At 49.4% G+C, this 21,350-nt stretch overlaps 9 protein-coding genes across 9 annotated transcripts; 4 read left to right on the top strand and 5 right to left on the bottom strand.

Annotated features, from left to right (window-relative positions):
- Positions 1–20: 20 nt before the first annotated feature.
- On the bottom strand, positions 21–1,942 carry MGYG_03631 (hypothetical protein; the record flags this gene model as incomplete). The annotated part of the gene is made up of 2 exons (XM_003173407.1): positions 21–1,667; positions 1,901–1,942. The coding sequence occupies 2 exons, from the start codon at positions 1,940–1,942 to the stop codon at positions 21–23; spliced, it is 1,689 nt and encodes a 562-aa protein (XP_003173455.1).
- A 1,575-nt stretch (positions 1,943–3,517) lies between these two features.
- On the top strand, positions 3,518–4,549 carry MGYG_03630 (hypothetical protein; the record flags this gene model as incomplete). Its single annotated transcript, XM_003173406.1, has 3 exons — positions 3,518–3,670; positions 3,734–4,041; positions 4,096–4,549. The coding sequence occupies 3 exons, from the start codon at positions 3,518–3,520 to the stop codon at positions 4,547–4,549; spliced, it is 915 nt and encodes a 304-aa protein (XP_003173454.1).
- A 913-nt stretch (positions 4,550–5,462) lies between these two features.
- MGYG_03629 (hypothetical protein) lies at positions 5,463–7,559 on the bottom strand (the record flags this gene model as incomplete). The annotated part of the gene is made up of 2 exons (XM_003173405.1): positions 5,463–7,348; positions 7,406–7,559. The coding sequence occupies 2 exons, from the start codon at positions 7,557–7,559 to the stop codon at positions 5,463–5,465; spliced, it is 2,040 nt and encodes a 679-aa protein (XP_003173453.1).
- Positions 7,560–8,712: 1,153 nt separating this feature from the next.
- Positions 8,713–10,286, top strand: MGYG_03628 (hypothetical protein; the record flags this gene model as incomplete). Its single annotated transcript, XM_003173404.1, has 5 exons — positions 8,713–8,915; positions 9,160–9,487; positions 9,595–9,789; positions 9,886–9,998; positions 10,040–10,286. The coding sequence occupies 5 exons, from the start codon at positions 8,713–8,715 to the stop codon at positions 10,284–10,286; spliced, it is 1,086 nt and encodes a 361-aa protein (XP_003173452.1).
- A 911-nt stretch (positions 10,287–11,197) lies between these two features.
- MGYG_03627 (ADP-ribosylation factor GTPase-activating protein GCS1) lies at positions 11,198–12,774 on the top strand (the record flags this gene model as incomplete). The annotated part of the gene is made up of 4 exons (XM_003173403.1): positions 11,198–11,239; positions 11,370–11,438; positions 11,577–12,305; positions 12,391–12,774. The coding sequence occupies 4 exons, from the start codon at positions 11,198–11,200 to the stop codon at positions 12,772–12,774; spliced, it is 1,224 nt and encodes a 407-aa protein (XP_003173451.1).
- A 244-nt stretch (positions 12,775–13,018) lies between these two features.
- Positions 13,019–15,700, bottom strand: MGYG_03626 (elongation factor G; the record flags this gene model as incomplete). Its single annotated transcript, XM_003173402.1, has 1 exon — positions 13,019–15,700. The coding sequence occupies one exon, from the start codon at positions 15,698–15,700 to the stop codon at positions 13,019–13,021; it is 2,682 nt and encodes an 893-aa protein (XP_003173450.1).
- A 590-nt stretch (positions 15,701–16,290) lies between these two features.
- Positions 16,291–18,214, top strand: MGYG_03625 (vacuolar protein sorting-associated protein 17; the record flags this gene model as incomplete). The annotated part of the gene is made up of 3 exons (XM_003173401.1): positions 16,291–16,752; positions 16,836–17,289; positions 17,358–18,214. 3 exons carry the CDS (start codon positions 16,291–16,293, stop codon positions 18,212–18,214), a joined length of 1,773 nt encoding a protein of 590 aa, XP_003173449.1.
- A 238-nt stretch (positions 18,215–18,452) lies between these two features.
- MGYG_03624 (DUF636 domain-containing protein) lies at positions 18,453–18,881 on the bottom strand (the record flags this gene model as incomplete). Its single annotated transcript, XM_003173400.1, has 1 exon — positions 18,453–18,881. The coding sequence occupies one exon, from the start codon at positions 18,879–18,881 to the stop codon at positions 18,453–18,455; it is 429 nt and encodes a 142-aa protein (XP_003173448.1).
- Positions 18,882–19,779: 898 nt separating this feature from the next.
- On the bottom strand, positions 19,780–20,798 carry MGYG_03623 (phosphotransferase enzyme family protein; the record flags this gene model as incomplete). Its single annotated transcript, XM_003173399.1, has 2 exons — positions 19,780–20,207; positions 20,267–20,798. The coding sequence occupies 2 exons, from the start codon at positions 20,796–20,798 to the stop codon at positions 19,780–19,782; spliced, it is 960 nt and encodes a 319-aa protein (XP_003173447.1).
- Between the last annotated feature and the right edge of the window lie 552 nt (positions 20,799–21,350).

Raw genomic sequence — 21,350 nt, 5'->3', positions numbered from 1 at the left:
CTGGATTTTGATATTAACAGTTAGTCTGTCATAAGAGGGAAGCTGTGCCAGTCTGTCTGCCAACTCCTAGTCTTTTCAGGCCAAATCTCTCGAAACACTAGTTCCTGAATATCCATAACACCATTCCAGCGTCGAAATTCTTTAGTCTCTTTGTCGAACGCTTCCCTTGCTTCTCGATCGAGCTCTTGTATAGCAACGACGTCGGCAGAGTCATCTCTTCTGCTCGGGTTTCTGATTAGCTCCCAACTGCGGCCGATCGAACGGACAACGGGCGTTATATATATGTTTCCATAATACTCGTTGAATTCACCTGCTCCAGTGACGTAAAACTTGACGCATTGCAAGGCGGGATGCTTGCCATTGTTGGAACTGCCATTTTCGATTTCTTGGTATATAGCGCGAGCAAGCTGTTCATCGACCGCGGCGTTTATCATAGCCTCTCGGATTAAAAGCTTGTGCAGCTTTGGGTATTGCACATCATTATAGTATTCTTCCACGTCACTGTCGGATAGTCCATAGGTGGCGACTTCGGAACAGTCAAGGTATATGGTAAGGTACCTTAAGCTTAGAATAGAACCAAGGGAACGATAAATGAGGACTTCTTCCTTGTTGCCTTGAGAACGCGGAACTTGCAATGATAGTTCCTCGAGCTGTGCGCAGTTCTCAGCAAGCTCTCTAGCATTTTCAGCAGTTATCCTCAGCCGGTCAGCGTCCGGGAGCTGTTCAGCGAATAGGCTTAACCGTCGAAGTGTGTTATGGCATTGCACAATGGCCTGGAACGCCTGCTGGCCGAAGAGACCGGTCAACCTGAGTGAATTTAACGGAGGCAGATTCCGCAACACAACACCCGCTACTTCATCCATTTGTTTGCATTCAGACCCGTAACTTTCTACGTTCAACACAAGGGTTTTCAAGGAGCTGAAGTCGCAGGTACTCATCCATCTATACATGTTTGTTGACGGGGCATGACAGTTCCATTTCAGAGTGCGTAGTGACGAGAATTCAACATATTTGCTCCATTCTTCAAGATTTGCGGGCGGCCATGGCCGAACACTTAGGGCATCAAGATATCCAGGGCGTAACGGCTGAGTCTGCGTCTTTTGAGGGCTGTTTGGAAAGAATCCTTGCCATCCAACCCGTGGGCCATTAAAAGTGTTGGTATGTCCAAGGCCTGTGCCAGGGTAAAATTCGATCACCCTAACCCGCTTGAGGTTCTGGGCCAATCCGGCTGCCAGCAGCCTGGCAGCCTCTCCATTGTAATTTCTCAGGCCATCCTCGGTATAATCCGAACAGCGAGTCAAAATACAGTATAGCTGAGGACAAGTAGCAACGGAGTATTCGTAGGGATCTATATCTTGTGGCTGGCCTTCCGGCTGCACCAGGCTTTTCAGGCCAAAGTTGTGGAGGTGGAGCCTGCAGTTGGGTATAGAGCGCAACGCATCCATCAGGCAAGGGGCCGGTAGATCAACAAAGGAGTAGACAAAGTCAAGAAGCCTTGGAAGTTGAACTAGAAAGCGAGCCAGAGGCTCCCAGTACTTCCCAATATATTCATCGTTAGGAAGGCCTCCATAGAACGGCCCGCCATTAACCACCGCGCTGCCGTGGTCTTCAAGGTCCTCTTCAAGGTCCTCTTCAAGGTCATCTTCGCTTTCAGATACCAGCTTTCCCTTTTACTATTGAAGGGTAAGAAGCCCCCGACCACTACCCTGCGAACATGTCCAAAGCTCGATCTAGCTTGTAGAACTTCCTGCCAACAAGTAAGCCGGTCCGATATAGAGCTGAAGCTGGGAAAACGGATCGTTTGAAACCGCTCGGCCTTGCTGGCTATGCAGAAGCGCTTACTGACAAGGGATAAGGTGTAGAGATCTGCTCTGCAGCCAGCAGCAACAGTGCTACAAACCTCTTGCAGAATTTCTAGGGGCAGTTTCTCGAGGACGGACATGGCTGGAGGATGCGTTTGTCTTCCGTAAATGAGCGAAGCAAGGCTGGCGCACGGTGATTTATATATGTCAACTGCTGCATGCTGAGCTAAGTGTCGGCCACGGCTATAACTGATCTGGATAGCCCGTCGAGGCTTGCCCAGCTTCGAGTCGAGACCGGTAACTATTGCAAATGATGATTCAATCTATAAGAGTGACTTCCAGCCGCTCCTTGTTGTATTTAATGAGTTAGCCAACCAGCGCCTACGTAGTGGTCAGGGGAAAGGCTCTTGTGTTCTTAAACCACGAGATTCTCGACCAATATCACAATCGCCCGCGAACTACACGTAAGATCCAAACCAAGGTGTCTCGCGGTGCAACTCTTCCCGACACTGGTTTCATGCATAGAAACCTTGCAAAGAGAGTCGAAGCATCGTCTTTGACACGCAGCTATCGCCGGGCATCATGCAAGGCAGACACTACTTAACTACCACCAGCTGGCCAACGGCCACCGCAGGTTGGAAGACCCAATAATTACTAGGCATCGAGTTAACTAGTTGTGAGTCTCAGGGGTAACCAAGGACGGTTAAAGGTATGCTCGTGGCTTCTTGCAGTGCGGTACAACCAGCTATACAAGCAACTGAATGAGGCCAGCTGTAACTTAGGGAGCCCCCAGAGCCCAGCCGGCCTTAACAACGTCCCTGAGCTGGTCAGTAACTAGTGAGTTAACTGCTCCGCACTCCGTAGTTAACTAACCAGGTGGTTAATCAGTTTGTCAGGTCAAGACGGCTGAAATGCTGTCCGTCAACCACAGACAGCTGAGTCCTCGCTCATCCGCCCGCCTGGCTATGAATCCACTGCATGCTTGTGGAGATACGAAGCGCTAGGGTCCTATTTTTAGCGAGGAGAAGCAAACTGGTCAGCCACAGCGTCGTCAACTCGCATCCTCGTAGGCGCAGCGCAGCCACTTTGGGTTATTTGTATACATACGGAGCACATCCAGCCGAGATGCTCACTGACCAGGGGGTGGTTGAAGCCGAGCAGATGGACAGTCTTCTACCTGCTGTCGCTGGATGGCCTTTGAACGAGATCTTCTTCGTCTCTTGCCTGCACCAGGACGTCCTCCCTGCCGCACTCCATACTTCGTAGATGTTATGCCGTTGCCTTGCGATGCTGTAACTAACGTGTGGCTGTCTCGGCCCCGTCACTCTGGAGACTGCCCTGCGCCAAGCTTCCTCACATCAAGCTGCGAGTGTTATTTTTTTCTCCTTCCACGCTCAGCCCCAAGTCTGTCTATCACTGCTACATACATAATCAAGCACGATACTCGTTATAAGGCCGATATACATATCGAATAAAAAGTGCTGCCTTGTCTGCTTCAGCGTCGTTATCTTCTTCCGTTTTGGCATCTGCACAAACTCTGCCTGTTTATTTATCGCTACATCTAACTACTTGGTTCTCTCCCGGCCCGTCAGAGGTAAACAACAGCCTGCGCTTATAGTTACCAACGTCGCCCGGACAGCCCATAAGAACAACAACATATAACGTCGAACCGCCGAGGGTAGATATAGGATAGACGGGGGACACAGGGGGAGAAGATGCTGAGCCTACCAGATTTCACGAGCTCGCGGACGAAAAGCATCATACATGGCTTCCAGGCATTCATAATATTCCTAGCTTGGGCAATGACAATTGCAGTATTTACACAGCCGGGCAAGGCCGATGGCAGGATAGTATACTATTTCATCCTGGTACGTTTGATGTTCTGTCCCTGAGGATTGGAAAGCTGTATGCTGACGTTAGGGGCTGCTTAGTGCTGGGCCAGCATCCCCGGACTGATATATCTGACTGCGGTGCCGATGTGGCCGCGCCTCAGGAAATTCGGGAACGTCTTTGCCTTTGCCTTTGTTGACGGCCTCTTTACGTTCCTCTGGTTTGCGGCCTGGATAGCTACGGCGACATATGTCGGGACTGGGATAGCCGAGGGCGGAAAGAAGGATAAAGACAACGACAAGGAAAAGGACAACAAGGACAAGAAGTCTGGATGTGATGTCTTTGCTTTTGGAAGTCCGACAAAATGCAGACTGAGCACTGGAACCACCGTTCTGGCTGTGTTTGTCTTGTAAGTATATTTATGGCCTGATACCCAAGAGATCCCGCAGCTAACGAAGTCTAGTTTAATCTTCATCGGCACCACCATTATTTCGCTACGAAGCGTATTGGAATACCGCCGGACAGGGACAATGCCATACGATGGTTCAGATCCTACCTTTGCGGCCCACGCTCAAGCCGCATTCTCTTCAAACCCAGCACACGACTTCGACGATGAAGACGACAGAGACCCCGAATCTCGAACAGGCCGATACCACGGCGGACCCCCATCCCGCCAAAACGACGAAGATGCGTACGCTCTTCTACATAACAGCGAGGTTGACGATATGGGTCCCCACGGCAGCCATCGTCCACCGCCCTCCTATGATCCCACTGCTTCAAACGTCAGCAGTCTCCCGCCTAGACTAAGCCCTATCCCACCGGCGGGTAGTGCCATAAGCGACTACGACACCAGCTACGGAGGAGCGTACGGTGGCCACCGGTCAGAAGTCTCCGGTGACTACAGCTACAACAGATAAAGCTTCCATCCTAGCTTCCTCGGCTCGTTCATGTACAGCTTTGTTTGCCTTTTATTACCTCCTTTTTCTCCTTTCCACTCCACCAAATATCCCCATTTACTCGTTTTGTTCCAATAAGAATTTGAAAGTAATGCCTTCCGTTTGTCCACCAAGCGTATCTACTTGGTTTTTTTATTTTTCGTTCAGCCTGTTTTTTCCTATACACACTGCTTGACACTGCTGAACTATGATGGGAAACGGGGGGATTCACGAATCGGGAGGCGCTGTGCTCAATGAATCTTTTATATATATACATGATCTTTTCTCGATTTTCTATCTACTTCCTTGAAAGCCAGATGCTATGCTACTAGAATACTGGCTATTTTATGTACTGTTGGTCTGGAATGAGATGGCTTTTCCCTTTGATTATATCTATGCTCATAGCGAATTGGAGATACCCCCCTGAAAGTGCTTGTTCATCCACGTAACTTGAAAATCATAAGAAAAGGCAGCCCTGGATTCTATTTCCAAGTCTCAAGCTTCTATCATCCTGGTTTCTACATTTTTTTTTCAACTTTGCCATTGGAAGTGTTACCTGTGTGCAAGGGTAGGTATAGTATAGAAGTCATCATGTTCATTCCTGGTCAGAGCACAAAAACCTATAAAGTACAAGAAGTGGAAGGAGACAAAAGAAGCAAAGAAATCATCGAATATGGTACAGGCACAGTTCAAGTCATAATACAGGGTGTTTTTTTCTTTTTTATACATTTTCTTCTTTTTGTTCAATCCCATTCGGTTCACATCAGTTCAATTCAATGATTTTCAACGAAAGCTGTAAACAGGGAGAAATAGACGCCACCAAACAAAACCAAGTAAGAAAGCAAGCGGACCAGGAAATGTTGAAAGAAGGAAGGAATATCAGTGCCGAGACAGTCTAGTAGTCGTTGAAACCCTCGTCGTCCCAGTGGTAAAAGTCTTCTGGAGCAGGAGCTTCGTCTTCACCTTCATCAACGAGATGTTCCTGGGGAATAGGACGTGGGAGGCCCAAACGATCCATATGCTCGCACTGAAGCTGCATGGCATACTTAAAGAAGTTCTTTTGCCCCTTCTTGATAGTCTCGATGTCACGCTTAGTCAATGGACGCTTGGTACGTGGGTGCTCATCAAGTGGAACGCCGCGTTCCAGTAGGATATTGGTCATGTTCCTATTTGGGTCTTCGTAGGGGGAGACCTTTTCGTACTTGCCGAATGGGTCGACGGTGACTCTTTGGCGTTTGACGCGAGTGTCATCCGTGAGAGGAACGTAAGTGTGAGGTTTAGCTGGGTAGACTTCCATTTTCTTCACCTTTTCGCTGTTCTCGGGCCAGAGGGTTGGATTGTTGTGTAGCTTTGGAAGTGGGAGAACACCCTTTTGATCGCATGTTTTGGGAGATGGAGGAAGGTAGTTGAAGTCTAGTTTGGCCTTTTTGGCTGGACGGGGAGTGTCCTCGCGCTCGTTGCGGGATAGTTGATTCTGAGGAGATGGAGACTCAGGGTCGGCAATGTCCTCGTATCGACGCTTGGGTTTCATAAGAGATGGAGGCGTAGAAGCAGAGGAGGAAGATGCTACACGCTTGAGGGAAGCAGGAGACTTTGCATGCTTGATAGTGCGGCGTGATGGAGGACAAACAGTAGATAGAGTGGTGAAAGCATGGCCGTTCCGGACTGACTCGACAGATTGGGCTTTGGATTGAGCCTGGACGTTGGAGCTTGGAACAAGAGTACCAGCAACGGCCTGGGCTGGAGGAAGAGTGGCATTTTGGTCTTGGATATCATTTTCAATGCCAAATGCATACTCTGCAATGCCCTCGAGGAGGACACGAGCATATTCCAAGGTCTCTTCATGGGTAAGCTTAGGAGTAGGAGCCTTTTGTTTGGCCTCTTGGGGTGCTGGAGTAGGAGCTGGGATGGAAGACTTGGAAGATTGCTCCTTGACAGGTTCGTAGTGAGTAGGATAAGTCTGCTGTTCGACGTCGGATCCAGAGAGAGTGAGCATGGTAGGAGTGGCCTGAGAGCTGGAACTGGTTTGTACACCATGGTATTGATAGTCCCTGGGAACCCAGCTGTCATAAATGTTGTTGGCAGTCTTTGCCATTAGCTTTTTATCGACTGAGTGACATTTGATAAGAGGGGCCACAACCTGCGAAATAAGTGCGTGGTTTACTTCGTCGATAGTGCAGCCATGCTTGTAGGCAAAGTCTTCATAGGGAAAGCTCACAACAATAGTGTTAGCAAGGTCACTGAAGAAAGATGGAGGGAGCTGGTCAGGATTGCTGGGGTATTCGCAGTCTTTAGGGCCGACCAGGACCTTGAGAATGTTGCCGTATGCCATGCCAGACCAAGCAGATCTGCTGACTGCGTCACCTGGGGGAGATTGCTCGTGGATGGTTGCATGAACTGGAGCTGGAGCAGTCTGAGTCTGGCTTGACAGGAGTTCAAGCTGGTACTCGGAGCGAATGACGTCCCCGGAGGAGGAGGAAGACTCAGACCCAGATCCAGACCCAGGGATGGAGACAGAGACAGGGCCAGACTCAGAGGCAGAAACAGAGGCCGCAGTATTGTCAATGGCAGTTCTAGGAACAGGAGGAGGAAAGTAAGAGACGACAGAGGCGGACTCTGTAGCTGACGGCTGGCGGGAGGAAGACTGGTTGCTGGCGGGGAGCGGAGTAAGGGGAGCAACTCCTCCAAGGCCAGTAGCCGAAGCTGTCAGCATCTGCTGGGCAGGAATACCAGCGTAGAAGGGTTGGCTGAGGTAGCTGGTGTTCTGGCCCTGGTAAAATGCTGGAGAACAGTCAGTATCAGCTATCAAAGCTATGCACTCTGCAGGGCAAGGCTTACATCTTGGGGTATCGAGACGATACTCGCCCAGCTGAGGCCCGGGAGCAGCCTCGGGGTTCAACGAGTTGACCCCGACGATCTGGACGTCGTCGTCTTCCTCGTCGTCGTCCAGGACGTAGTAGGGGATGGCCCCTGAAACTGGACACCGAGACATGTCTGCGGTGGATTGGATATCTGGTAGTCTACTAATGTTGGAGGTAAAGCTGGGTATCTGTCTGTCTGTCTGTCTGTCTGTCTGTTTGTAGTCAAATGGAGGTTCCTGCTTGAAGAGAGAGATGAAGCTGGAGAGGATGAAGAGGATGAAGGAAAAAGAAGAAGAAGAAGGAGAGGAAAGGGAAAAGTTCAGTCCCAGCCCCCTTTTTGGCTGCTTGATAAAGGGGCGGCTGGCAACACAGCAGAGTCTGCCTGTCCATTGTCAGTTCAGTGTTGTCAAAGTGTCCTATTGTGAAGATTTTTCACTAACATGACATAGTAGGACACAGCAGGACATATTAACGGCAGCTTCCAGTCAACTTCTAGCAAGCTATGCAGTGATGTATTGGTATAAATATATTGAAGTATCCAGGGATAGATCAGTGAGTAAGGTATTGATAGAGCTAGGACAGTGACCACCAAAGAATAACACACAGCCATCACAGTAGATAGATGTGTAGATAGGCATATAGATAGCATATAGATAGATAGATAGATAGATAGATAGATACAGTCACAGCTAGTAGAATAGATGTCCAACAGCCATCTACTCCTGCTGTCCTGTCTCCTGTCTCTTAACTGCTCTATCTCTGTCTCTACCTACAACCACTCTCCATCTCCTAGTAGAGACTACTAGCTCTTCTCCTCCCTTCTCTTTTCTTATCATCATAATCATTATCTTCTTCTCTGTATCTTCTTCTCTTCTTCTCTTCTTCATGCCTCTTCTGTCTCTTCTGTATCTTTATGTTGATGTTGATGTCGAGGCCAGTGTTGTGTCTGTCCCAAACAGGCTAGCCTCCCTCCTTTTCCTCTTTTCTTCTTCTTCGCCTTCTTTGCTTTTTCCTCCTCCTTCTTTGCTTCTTCTTCTTCTTCTTTCTTCCTTTTCTTCTTCTCTTCTTCTTCTTCTTCTTCTTCTCCTTCTTCCATCCCAACCAGACTCAAGATAGGACAAGCACTACTTTTCACCTCTCGGATCTCCGTCTCTCAGTATCTAGGGCACCAAGCGACCCTTTCATCCCCCCCTCTTCAAGTCCCCAAGGAGGCAGCTTTTGCCATTTCAACTTCGACATCCACCGCAAAGTCCTCTCAAACAACTAGCCAAGCGAAAAAACATCATGTCGTCTGCTGTCAACGAACTTGCCGATAACCTGGCCTCCGTCTCCATCGGCGAGGCCAACGGTGCTGCCCCGGCCGCTGCCGCTGCCAACCCAGACCCGTCCGCCATCAGCGCAGACGAGGGCCGCCGTTTGTACATTGGGAACCTCGCCTATGCGACCACCGAGGGGGAACTCAAGGACTTCTTCCAGGGCTTCAGTGTGTGAGTCTTGCCTTGCTTTCAAAAGGGGGAGGGAGGAGCGGGAGCCAGGCGAGAAGGCGACAGCGAGCTACAGGAAGGAGAAAAAAAAATCATCTCTCCACTCCCGCATACGGTTGGGTACTTACTCGCTCGGTCGACCGCTTGTCCGCTTGTCCGCTCTACCTTGTTAAAGTTGCTGTTTTGTTATTGTTATTGTTATTGCTATAGCCTATGTGGCAGCTACGCTAATTCACATGGTTAATAGGGAGAGCACCTCTATCCCTGTGAATCCTCGCACTGATCGCCCTGTTGGTTATGCCTTTGTTGACCTTGCCACCGCTCAAGAAGCACAGGATGCCATCGCTGCCCTGACTGGCAAGGAAATCCTCGAGCGTAAGGTCTCTGTCCAGCTTGCTCGCAAACCGGATGAACAGAAGCAGCAGAAGGAGCAGAAGGAGCAGAAGGACAAGGAGGCTGGTGCCAGTGGTACTGAGGGCACCAGCGGCACAGAGGGACGCAAGAGGACCTCCAACCGTGGCCGCGGACGTGGCCGTGGTCGTGGCCGTGGCGGCCGTCTTGGTCGTGGCGGACGTGTACGTATCTCCCTTCCCTACACCGACCTTTTGTTGCTTTTTTCTCTCTCTTTATTCTTTGTCTATGCACACAGCTGCTTACCGGTGTCGTTTGTTAATTTTTTTAGAAGACTGAAGAAGGCACCGCTGAAGGCGAGTCCGCTGAGCCGGCTGGCCTGACCGAAGTCACCAACGCAGAGGGAGAGGCCCAGGAACCCAAGGGCCGCCGTCCCCGTGTCCGCCGTGGGCCTCCAGAGGATGGCATTCCTTCCAAGACCAAGGTCATGGTTGCCAATCTTCCATACGATCTTACTGAGGAAGGCGTAAGTCCACTATCTAACCTTGCATACACACACGCACAACACACACACCCACCCAGATGAATATTTTTTTCGTGTTGCATACTGACTCCTCAACAGTTGAAAGAGCTCTTCGCTGCCTACGAGCCAGTTTCCTCCAAGATCGCCCTCCGCCCCATCCCCCACTTCATGGTCAAGAAGCTCCAGGCCCGCGGTGGAAGCCCGCAAGGGCCGTGGCTTCGGTTTCGTCACCCTCGGATCCGAGGCCCTCCAGAAGAAAGGCCGTCCAGGAGATGCACGGTAAGGACGTCAATGGTCGTGAGATCGCTGTCAAGGTCGCCATCGACAGCCCCGGAAAGGAAGACGACGCTCTAGAGGGCCAGGCTGAAGCATCAGCCGAAGCTCCTGCTGCTGAGTCGTCCGAGGCTGCCGCTGCCCCCGACTACCGCTTAAACCAACTCCCAAAAAAGATGCACACACGCATACATACGCAAACACCAAAACTCTCTCTCCGAGCATAATCGGAGAGGCCTGCCAGTCTCGTGTCTTGTCCATGGACTGGATGAGTCTTTGGAAGTATTCGTCATTGCTTATCTGATCAACATCCCCCCTACCTCGACAAAAAAAATCCCACACACACAAACACACAAATAACACTAAAAAATCAAAGTACCGATTCCACGTTTGGCATTTTTAAGCTGCTCCGTCGGGCTGTCGTCAACACGATATCCCAGCGAGCCGCCTGTTTGGAAGGTCGACCACCGTATCAGCTTGCTTGCCTGCGAGTTGATCAACCCGACACCTACATCCTATCCTCTCTTTCCTCGCCCATCCCCTTCCATGGCTGTTTCCAGCCGCTTTTATGATGTATTTTAGACACAAAAATTTCGATTAAGGACACGAATTTATGGATCTATTATATATCACTGCTCATTTTTCTCGTAGTTTTTTCTTTTCTTTTCTTTTCTCTCGTCCTGTAGTGACCCGTTCATGCATGGCTCGACTGTCGTGAGCGTACTTTTGTGTGCATGAAGCCACATATTTAGCTACCCAGATATGTAGTTTGCATCATCGACTGCAGCCAAATCCTGCAGCGACTCGGCACACCAACTGCACTATTTGAGATCTACAGCTACAGCAGCACAACGCTCTCCGGATTCTCCACGTCACACTACGAGCGTCCCAAGGCTTCGTTCAACGGCCTTTGTCTCCGTCGGTTCGAGTGGAGTCTTCCCGTCCCACCGTGAGCGGTCGCTGGCTCGAAGAAACGGGCCTCCAAGCCCAGCGCCGAACCTGCAGCAAGCCAACTTACACCAACTCCAGGCGTCGCTCTGCCAACTCTCGCCCATAACGGCCTTTCCACCTTCGCTGCCGTGGTTCGTGTCCTTCGCTGCTCTTTCATACCTACAATTGCATTGGCTGTTGGTTCACCATGTCGAAGTTATGGGAAGTCGACCCTGAGACCAGGAGTAAGGTATGCGCGCAACCTCTGCACTTGCACAGCATACAACACGCACAGCACATTTCTCTCCCTCCCGCGCCTCATCTAAACCGTGATATCAAACGAGCTAGACTGACGACGGCGCTATTGATGGTACATATAGCTCCAGATCATCCAGAAGACCAACGGGAACGATCGATGTTGCGACTGTGGCGCTCCCTCCCCGCAATGGGTACGATAACCACTGCCCCCTTTAACTGCTCTTGAGCACCGCTGCATACGGAGTATTGCATTGCATTACATTACTCCAGACGAGTGTTATACAAAGGACCAGTTTCTAACATTGCATCTCTCCGCTCCATACTACCAGGCTTCACCCAAATTCGGAACGTTCATATGTCTCAATTGCGCCGGCATCCACCGCGGTCTAGGAGTCCACATCTCCTTTGTCCGCAGCATAACCATGGACGCCTTCAAACTAGCTGAGATCCAACGCATGGAGAACGGAGGCAACGAGCCCTGGAAACAGTTCTTCGACGCCCATTCACTCACCCTCGCAGAAGGTCGGACGTTCGAGGACTCCACCGTTAAAGAACGATATAGCGGCGAGGTAGGCGAGGAGTGGAAGGAGAGGTTATCTGCGAAGATCGAAGGGAGGGAATACGTTCCTGTGCCGAAGACGGAAGTCAAGAAGAAAAGTCCCACGGACAGATTACCTGGTGGTGGGCTATCGCGGTCAAGCACCACGACGCCAAAGGGGTTTGGGGGTGATTCGCGAGAACCGCTTTCGAGGTCGAAGTCTGCTGCTGGGTCGTCGAGTAAAAAGGAACAGAATGAGGCTTACTTTGCGAAGATGGGAGGTCTCAATGCCTCCAGGTCGGAAGGATTGGCTCCCTCCGAGGGAGGGAAGTATACTGGTTTCGGAGGGGGGATGCCAGTGGACTCGTCCTCGTCAAGGTCCGGTGGAGGAGGTGGGATTCCGGGACTGGATGATTTCCAGTCTGATCCTGTCGCGGCGTTGACGAAAGGGTTCGGCTGGTTTACTCCTACCGTTGGAAGAGGTGCGAAGACAATGAATGATACCTACATCCAGCCTGTTGTAAATACTTTTAAGTATCCATCCCACGTGGATTCCTGTTGTGTATCAGTGTATCACGGCCTGCTTTGTGCTAACTGTGGCCTAGCTTGCGGAATCAGATCTTGCAGCCCAGGCTCGTCTTGCTGCTACTGAAGTTGGCCGGAACATACAGACTGGTACCCGTACGGCTGCAGACTCATTCAATCGCTTCGTAGAAGGCAATGATGGTCCAGCTGGTGGTCCACGCCGGGCACCAGGCGCGTCGTCAGCTTCAGCCAGGGGTTTTGAGCCCGAGAGAAAAGATTTCTGGGACAGTTTTGCTGCTGTTGGAGAGGAGAGGGAGAGGCAGAGACATGGTGCTGGCTCTACGTCGGGATCAGGAGCCATTGGTACTGGAACCATGAAGAAAAATGATCCTCCCATATCGAGTCCTACCAAACCTGCTTCCTCAGCGGCGCCGAAGGACGATGGATGGGATGATAATTGGTAGGCTAAGCAGGCTAGAAGACATCTAGAGGGTTGGCGATGGGTGACTTGCATATTACGAACATTTTCTTTTCTTTTTGCTCATATATAACTGGTATAATGACTGCTTTTTTGTCTTCACTTCCTTTAACTGGGCAGATAGTTATGCATTGATGGTGAATTCTTTCTATTAAAACACTCTATATACTCTTGCTATATCGTACATTTCTTAGATATCTTACAAGTCTCACTAATTCTATAGACTCCCTTTAAATCCCTCGTATCTCAGCCAATATAGCCTTCTCTCTCTGGCTGCCCATCTTCTCAAATCTATCAACGCTCATGACGAAAGTACCCCTACCGCCGGTGATACTTCTTAGATGTTTCAAATATCCCACCATTTCCTTCAACGGGACCTTTGCGGATATGGTTCTAGATTGGTTCGTTGCTGATAGAGATGTCGACGCACTCTCGTTCGACGATGGCTCGAACGGGTCCCTCGGGGCATAGATCTTAGCCACATCAATGATGTTCGATTCCTCTGACTCCGTAGATGATGAAGAGGCATCATCATCAAGTGAAACAACATGTCCCCCTCGCGAGGATGAGATGTCATGCACCACGGAGCCTAGAGCCGATTCCTGAACACTGATAGTGACGTTCATGACGGGTTCCATCAGTCCTGATGAAGACGATACTTCTCTCAGCGCAGTTTGCGTAGCAAGCCTTGCTGCCGCCGAAATGGCGGAGGCGGTTGTCTCTGTCCCAAATAGGTGTTGTTCAAGGTCGAATGTAAGCTTAACCTCAACACCGTGAAGAGGGAATTGATATTTTGGTCCACGAGCGAGGGCAGCTAGGCCACCGGCGAGAATGGCGTTTTTAACCATGTCAATCGACAGGTGCGCTGGGAACATGTCATCTGCTTGTTTACCCTTCTTGTCCCCAATGTTGGGTAGCTCAACCGTGATCCGATTGCCGTCCACAGTTTGTGTATAGACGTGGCCTTCAGTGCTTTGCTGCAGCTCCTCCTCTTCAGCAAGGGGTTGGACAATGGCTTCACATCCTGCTTTTCCTTTTCTCCCTGCAATTTCTTTATCAAATATCTTTGAGGCCGTCGAAGATGTCCCGGTGATACATTCACGATACCCGATTTCAATATTCCCCATAGAGGCCTTTGCCTTAAAGTCACCTACTAGTCTATCACGAGCGATTTCAAGGTGAAGCTCGCCCATGCCACTGAGCAGGGTCTGGCCAGAGTCTTCATCGAGCGTGACTCGTAAACTAGGGTCTTCTCGTAAAAGGAGCGCCAGGCAAGCCTGTAGGTTCTTCTCCTCGCTGAGACTGTGAGGTTCAACGCTAGAGAAGAACACGGGAGGAGGCACGTTAATAGGGCGGAGTTGTAGTGTGTTCAAGGGCTCCGGTGGGCTCTGCTTATTACCAGAGTATGAAATCAGTGTGTCTCCCGTTCGGGCATATTTCAACCCAACAAAGACAGCAATGTGGCCAGCAGATACAGATTCCTGTTCAACAGCATCCGAGGCATACATCTTGAGGAGACGAGGTACCCGTTCAGAGACCTGGAGGTTTGTGTTGAATAGTAACGCATTCCTATGCAATACTCCTGAATAAACACGCGCATAAACAAGGACGCCCCTTTTGGCATCGCTGACGACCTTAAATGCGAGCGCGCAAGCCTCGAGCTTTTGAAGAGATGTCGCGGGTTTTGATTTTGGGACCACTCCTTTCTTCCCCTTTTGGCCGCCTGATGATGTTCCTACCGCAGTTTTACCGTCAAGGTATTCTTTCAAGCCGCACCTGGTGTCGTTGATGCTAATCTCCGGTTCTGGTCGCTCCAAGGGGCTGGGAAGTAAGTTCACTACTGCATCAAGTAGTGGCTGAACACCAATATTTCTGAAGCTGGCTCCCGCAAAGGTAGGTATGATTTTGTTCTCAGCGTCTCCAAGCAGGCAGCGGCGAACACTCTCAAGTATCTCTATAGGCTTGACTGCTAGATGGTCTTCGTCATGCTCCAGAAAATTTTCCACCATTGTATCATCATGTTCACTCAGAAGCTCAACTAGTGCAATTCTGGCCTTTTTCAACTCTTCTACGAACTGCCTGTCAGACTGCTCCAGCGCATCTAGGTTCGAAACAGATATTCTTTTGCCATCTCCTCCAAGCTCCCACAGCAGCCCCTGTAGTGATATAACGTCTCCAACTCCCTGCAGTTTTGCATCACCGCCTTCAAACCAGGGAATCTGACAGACTGCTGGCCAGCCTCCAAGACGGGCTCCAATCTCCTTTACAGTCCTGCCAAACGCGGCACCTTCTCGGTCCAGTTTATTGACAAACGCAATCCTAGGAATGCCGTAGGTCGACGCTTGACGCCAAACTTGTTCGGTCTGCGCTTCAACTCCAGCAACACCATCTAAGATGCAAACCGCTCCGTCCAGAATTCGAAGTGATCGTAGGACCTCAAAGGTAAAATCGGCATGGCCAGGGGTATCAATCAAGTTAATTGTATGAGAAACAGCGGATCTTGGCAACCCTTTCTTGGTCACATCCTCTAGAGTTAAACTGTTGGCTAGTTCCTCTTGCTGCGGAGGCCAATGGAAAGTAATTGCAGCAGACTGAATCGTGATGCCTCGAGCTCTCTCGGCTGGCAGAAAATCCGTCACAGTAGAGCCATCATCCACGTCACCAATTCTTCGAGTAAAACCACTATAATACAGCATTCGTTCAGTAGTCGTTGTCTTCCCAGCATCGATGTGCGCTATTATCCCAATGTTTCTTGTCCGATTGAGATCTTCTGCATTCCCATCAGGCACTGCTGTTGAGTGCCTCCTTAGCAGAGACGCTCGAGGTAGCCATATCGACGCACCAGGTCGACAACTCGACTGCCAGAAGCGCCTTGAAAAGGTACGGCTCAGCGGTAACGTGGCTATAGCCATACCCAATGGCTCACGGCGAAGACGCCGGCTTCTCGTCCATGTATAGGGGTCGAAGATACGTCTTTTAACCACGCTGTGGAACGAGGCTAATCAGCCGTATGGTCACAATTAAATAATGCAGAAATCCACTTTAGTTATATCATGATATCACCCAACAAGCAGGGGAAATCTCAATTGTTCAATATCAATTCACCTATAGCTTCGTCTTCGAGTGACGTTTTTTCACGGTTTCGTGATGCCTATAAATTCGATACTTTATTGTCAGTTAAAGTTACTGCTGACTAGGGCGGCGGACTGGGACCAACCGCGCACTTTCCTTGAACGCTTGGACGAACCGCCCACGAACTAAGTGACGAACCATTTAACCAAACAACCAACTACAGATCAACATCTGGCCTGGAGTTTGATCCCACGTCTTTGCAAAGAAGGAGGCAGCGAGGTGTTTGCCGGTGGTTACTGTCATCCGGAGCTGTAAAGCCTACGTGCTTGACAGCATATCTCTCCGATTATCTGCGCCGAGTCCGTCGTCCGCGACAGCTACACTGCACAACGCCCACTACTCCACACTCGACAGCGCAGCAGCGACCAGCATGGATTACTCCTCGATATCTAACGACCCCGATCCTACTGATTCGTCGCCATGGGGTTCGACCTCGCCACGAGCTGCACGACCATTTTCCGCCAGCAGTGACGTCCCTCCGGCATTCCCCTCGCAGCATCAATCACCTTATACCACCGACCATGAAGGACCATACCACCACAATGGCGAAGGGGACGAGAGAGTACAGTCTCCGGGTTTATCAGACCATCCTACAGATTCTCATCATGTAGGCTCCCCAGAGGCACAGTCAGCATACCGTCATGACGGTCAGCCGCAGCATCAACAGGAGTACAGGCAGCAGCAGCAACAACGATCGCAGGCGCCATCGAGATATCAAACCGGAGCGCGACAGCAGCCTAGACCAAATGCACCTAAGTATAAACTACAAGCTAAGGTTACGGCGCTGGAAAGAACAGGAAAGAAGGACCCTGTCATTAGATTTGACGTTCACGTACGTTACCTTCTGAAGGGGAAGTTGGGTGTTGGGTGCTGGGTGTTTTGAAGTTGTATCACTGACCATTCCATCTTCACTAGACAAATATCCCTAAGTTTCGAACCACACAGTTCCGAGATGTCCGGAGAACTCATTCCGAGTTCATCAAGCTAGGAGATCACCTAATATCGTCGAACCCAGAGGCATTGGTGCCTGCTGTACCCCCTCCGCTTACTCCCGCAGGTGCTGGTACCGAAGAGGATGAAATGCGCGTGAAGGCCTCAATGCAACGATGGCTCAACTACGTATGCAGCAATGATGTTTTAATGGTCGACGATGAAATGATCTTGTTCGTTGAAAGTGATTCTGGGTACAGTCCCGTTGTCCGGATGAAGCAGCCCGCCACTGGCGTACGAAGGAAGGTGATAAAGCAATTCGCACCACCACCTGACGATACGCCAGAGCTTCATGATGCACGTCCAGTGGTGAAGCTCTTTTACCTTGGAACCATGGAGGCTGGTCAGAAGGTGGACCGGGTGGTCAAGGCCAGGAGAGGTACGGAATACCCTTATGGAGAAAAATATAATCTGATTATACAGCGCTAACCAACGTCAAAAAAACAGCACTCGCCCTTGCGGAATCCGATCTTGGGGTAAAACTAGGACAAATGCATGTTCAGGAGACCCATGCTGGGCTCGCCAATGCCTACAAGAAGCTCGGCAAAATCATTCAAACTACTGGAGACTACCATGCTGCCCAGGGAACAGCTGAAGCGACCACTCTGGGCGATCCTTTAAACTACCATTCGTCAGATGCTTTTATCGTGAAGGAAACCCTAACAAATCGACACATCCTGCTTCGTGAATTGATCCAGGCCCAGCAAGCAGCTAGCAGTAAGCGAGCTGCAGCAGACCGTCTGAAGGCTAGCACCTCTGTACGCCCGGACAAGGTGGATGAAGCTATCAGCGCCCTAGACGATGCTCGAGGCCACGAGGAATATTTACTAAAGAAAACCCAACGAGTTACTAACAACCTTCTACAGGAGAAGCGCCGCTGGTTTAATCGGACAGCAAACGATCTACTACTTAGTCTTCGTGAATATACTCTCCGAGAAATCGAGGCTGAACGCAGAACCCTGAGTACCCTAGAGAGTGTCCGTGCAGATATCCGCTCTATTGATTCTTCCGGTGGGTTGAGTCGTTTAGGTCGTGAGTCGCACCCCGCTGCTCGACGAGCAAGCCTGGCTTCCAGCCAGGGCCCGAAGGGTGATGCATGGAGCGGTGTTGCACGTCGTGGGGACAGCTTAAGCAGAAGTATCAGTGGAAGTTTCGTGGCGCCGGTACCAGAGGTTGATGATGATGTAAATGGAAGTATCCACGGAACAGGCAGAAGATCTCGCAGCGGAACCATCATTGAGGAGGATGACGATCGAGTCGATGCTAAAAATGCTGCCAGTCGATTGGCCGCCAGTACGTTTTAGATAATGTTTGGAAGCCACTGCTTATCTGTAGGTCACGACATATGTAGCTACTATGTGCTATTATTGTACTAGCTTGATCAAATGGTTATATTGCAAATTTTTTTATACATCTTATATGTATGTGATAAGTGACGAATCCGACCTGCTATTTCCTGCATCATAGGAAATTTTCCAAACAAATCCAGCTGTGAATCGCCAAATCGAGAGCACTAGACAGAGGCTTTTCCAGAAACAATTCCTACTCCTCATCATCCCCTGCGTACCTCTTCACTCCATCGTTTGGAACGTCAAACCAAACAGCCTTTTCTTTCAGGAAAATATGATCAGTTGGTTTCATGAGTTCTCCTTTGACGTCCCAGTCGTCGAAGGAGCCAGGACAGAGGGAGATATAGTCCGGCCTCTCGTCCATCTCGTATGTCAAGGTCGAGCCACAATCACCACAGAAACCCCTCTTAGCAAAGTTCGAGGACCGGAAGTATTTAGGAGGTTCGTTCAGCCACGTTATCGAGCTTCGGGGAAACCTAGCGAAAGTCGCATAAGGGGCTCCGGATATCTTGCGGCAGGTGATACAGAAGCAATTGGACATGTGTTTCGGCAGTGTAGTAGAAGTGTAGCGAATCTTTTTGCAGCAGCAACCACCCTGCAGGACTATGGGAGAAGATGCCATTCTTTTGCTTTTGCAGACTGGGTATGACCTTTATCCTTCTCTTTTGTTTTCCCGGAATAAGGGCTAGAATGGTGCCTGTTTGAATTCAACAAGTCTCAAATGCTGCGGGGATGGAGCTGCTGTTTTATACTTGGAACAAGGAATACGAGTCCCGCTTTGACGAGAGTTCAGATTAATAATACCCCATTCCCCAATTCCGTTTCCCGTCTTTGGTTTGTCATTCGAACGGAAATCAAGGCCACCATGCATGCTCAAGAGTGAATAGTCGATCTTCACACCTGAAGGTAGGATAGTCGTTGCTGGTTCCCCCAATTAACAAAATCCAGGGTACTTCTCATACACGTGACCCAGCTTCTTCCAACCAATGAAAATGCGCCAAAACAGAGGCTGAGAACGATTATATAATAAGGTTTGGTTTCAAACTCAGTTGCCGCCAGCGTCAAAAATAGAAACACAGCTCTGGAGTCTGGTTAGGGGTGCTCTACGTGTCCTGTCAAAGTCGGCCTTTGTTATCCCATTGCTTTGATCACTAAGGAATCTGTTAGGCTTTCCTGAAAAGCCAGTTTTTGAATGCTATTTCGGATACTATATATGGACCAAACGCCATTCAATTACGGAGTAAAAGAGTTGGCAAAAAACGACGGCACATGGATTATTCCATACCTTGTATCGTCCCCTAAACAAACAACATATCATGAAAAAGCCGGTAAACCCTATTTAAAATCCCGCGAAGGATGATTGTAGGGAGTTTAGTTGCCCCTCAGCTGATGTATTATAGGCGGCAATATAGGCTATGCCACTAAGCAGCTGTTTTGATCTTCCACATTTTACGATTCCTTTAGGCTTGTACTCAAGTTATACGGTTTACCGTCTCTAGATAAAAGCGCTTTGAAATTGTCTACATGGCCCCCATAAAATGGATATACTCAGCAAAAACGTTGAACTCGTCGTGGTATGCAGTGAAAATCTTTGGTATCCACTTGTTTCTCCATTCTCCAAAGCAGTCAGAGGTATAACAGGCCTTACACCATTCCCAATATTCCGGGTACCAACCAGACTGCTCCCAGTCTATAAGTGCAAGAATCTTTGGAGAGTTATCTCGGGATATAATAATGTTGCGTGCATGAAGATCTGCATGGGTAAACTTGATAGTCGCATCATCCGGTAAATACGACCTGTAGGGATCAACATAATTGCTAGGGACAGAGAGTCCGATAAGTGGTAAAGAGGATATCCAGTCATGAAACTGCTCAAGGGTCTCAAAAGGTCCACCAAGTGGGCGAGTTACAAAAATATAATCACGAACATTTTGTCGGTTAATTGATCCTAAATTACCAATCCCATGATGAGTATCAACAAATTCGAGAACTAAAGGAAAAACTCACCAATAAATGGCTGATCAGTGTCACCATACCGCAGCTCCCGTAGGGATGTTATGATTTCACGAAGCTCGTCGCAGATAGATATTCTATCTTTCTCAGGCATACAATCCCACCTGTCTGCTAGGGTATCCCCACGGACGAGTTGCATGTAGATAAACACGAGCCCGTTTCGAACTCGCCAGCCAAAAAGCTCCGGAACAGGCACTTTGTCACCAAACAGTTCTTGCATTGCCCACACACATTGAGCTTCAGCGATTGTAATACGTTGACCAAATTTCACGAGCAAGCCAAGCTGATCAAAAATCACAGGAGGTGGATCATAATATGTTTTATGGGGGTAAGTAGACAAAGCCATGACTTCATCTGTCGTTGGAAGGCTCTTGTTCGTTTTAAAGAAGGAAGATCCACGAAAATCCATTGTGGCCAACTCATCGCTAGGTAACTGGGAAAGGAGTAGCTTTGGTTTGGTTTGCGTTTCCGTCTGTTCTACACCCAAGCTATTCCGTTTGGAATACTCAATTCGCGATAGAGTCATAGTCTCTGGGATCAAGTTGATGCTGCTTATCACTCCAGGCTGTGCAGACACATATCTCAATATATCCCTTCTGCTTGAGGCCCAGGGCTGAATTCAGAAGTAAAACTAATAGACCATTAGCGAAACACCACTAGAGTAGGCTATGGCTGTGGGAATCTTTTGAAGCAAAAGTCATTCAAGCCACAGTTCTCAAAGGCTGGCTCTTGCAAAGACTTCTATTGTTGCTGTGTTGTTGTAGATTGATTTTCAATTGACGTCCAATGGCGGTTCTTTTTAGCTTTGTAACTATACACGTGACAAATGATTAGGTAATAAACTAAATCACTAACTACTTGACTAGGCGGCTTTGAGCTTTAGTTAACTATCAAACTTGAACGAAAAAGAGGAACGACGACGTGAACAAGTCAACATCGCGACAACCGGCTACAGAGTCTTCCGTACGACAGTGAAGAGCTCTTGTCTACCTATTATACCCACTACGGGTGACCGTAACAAGGTATGAAAGTGTTGTTGACTATTTACTCGGGTTCCGACAGAAAGCTAACGTGGATG

Source organism: Nannizzia gypsea, genomic scaffold (genome assembly GCF_000150975.2).
Source record: "Nannizzia gypsea CBS 118893 supercont1.3 genomic scaffold, whole genome shotgun sequence".
Taxonomy (NCBI): domain Eukaryota; kingdom Fungi; phylum Ascomycota; class Eurotiomycetes; order Onygenales; family Arthrodermataceae; genus Nannizzia; species Nannizzia gypsea.
This window is presented reverse-complemented; position numbering and strand designations above follow the sequence as displayed.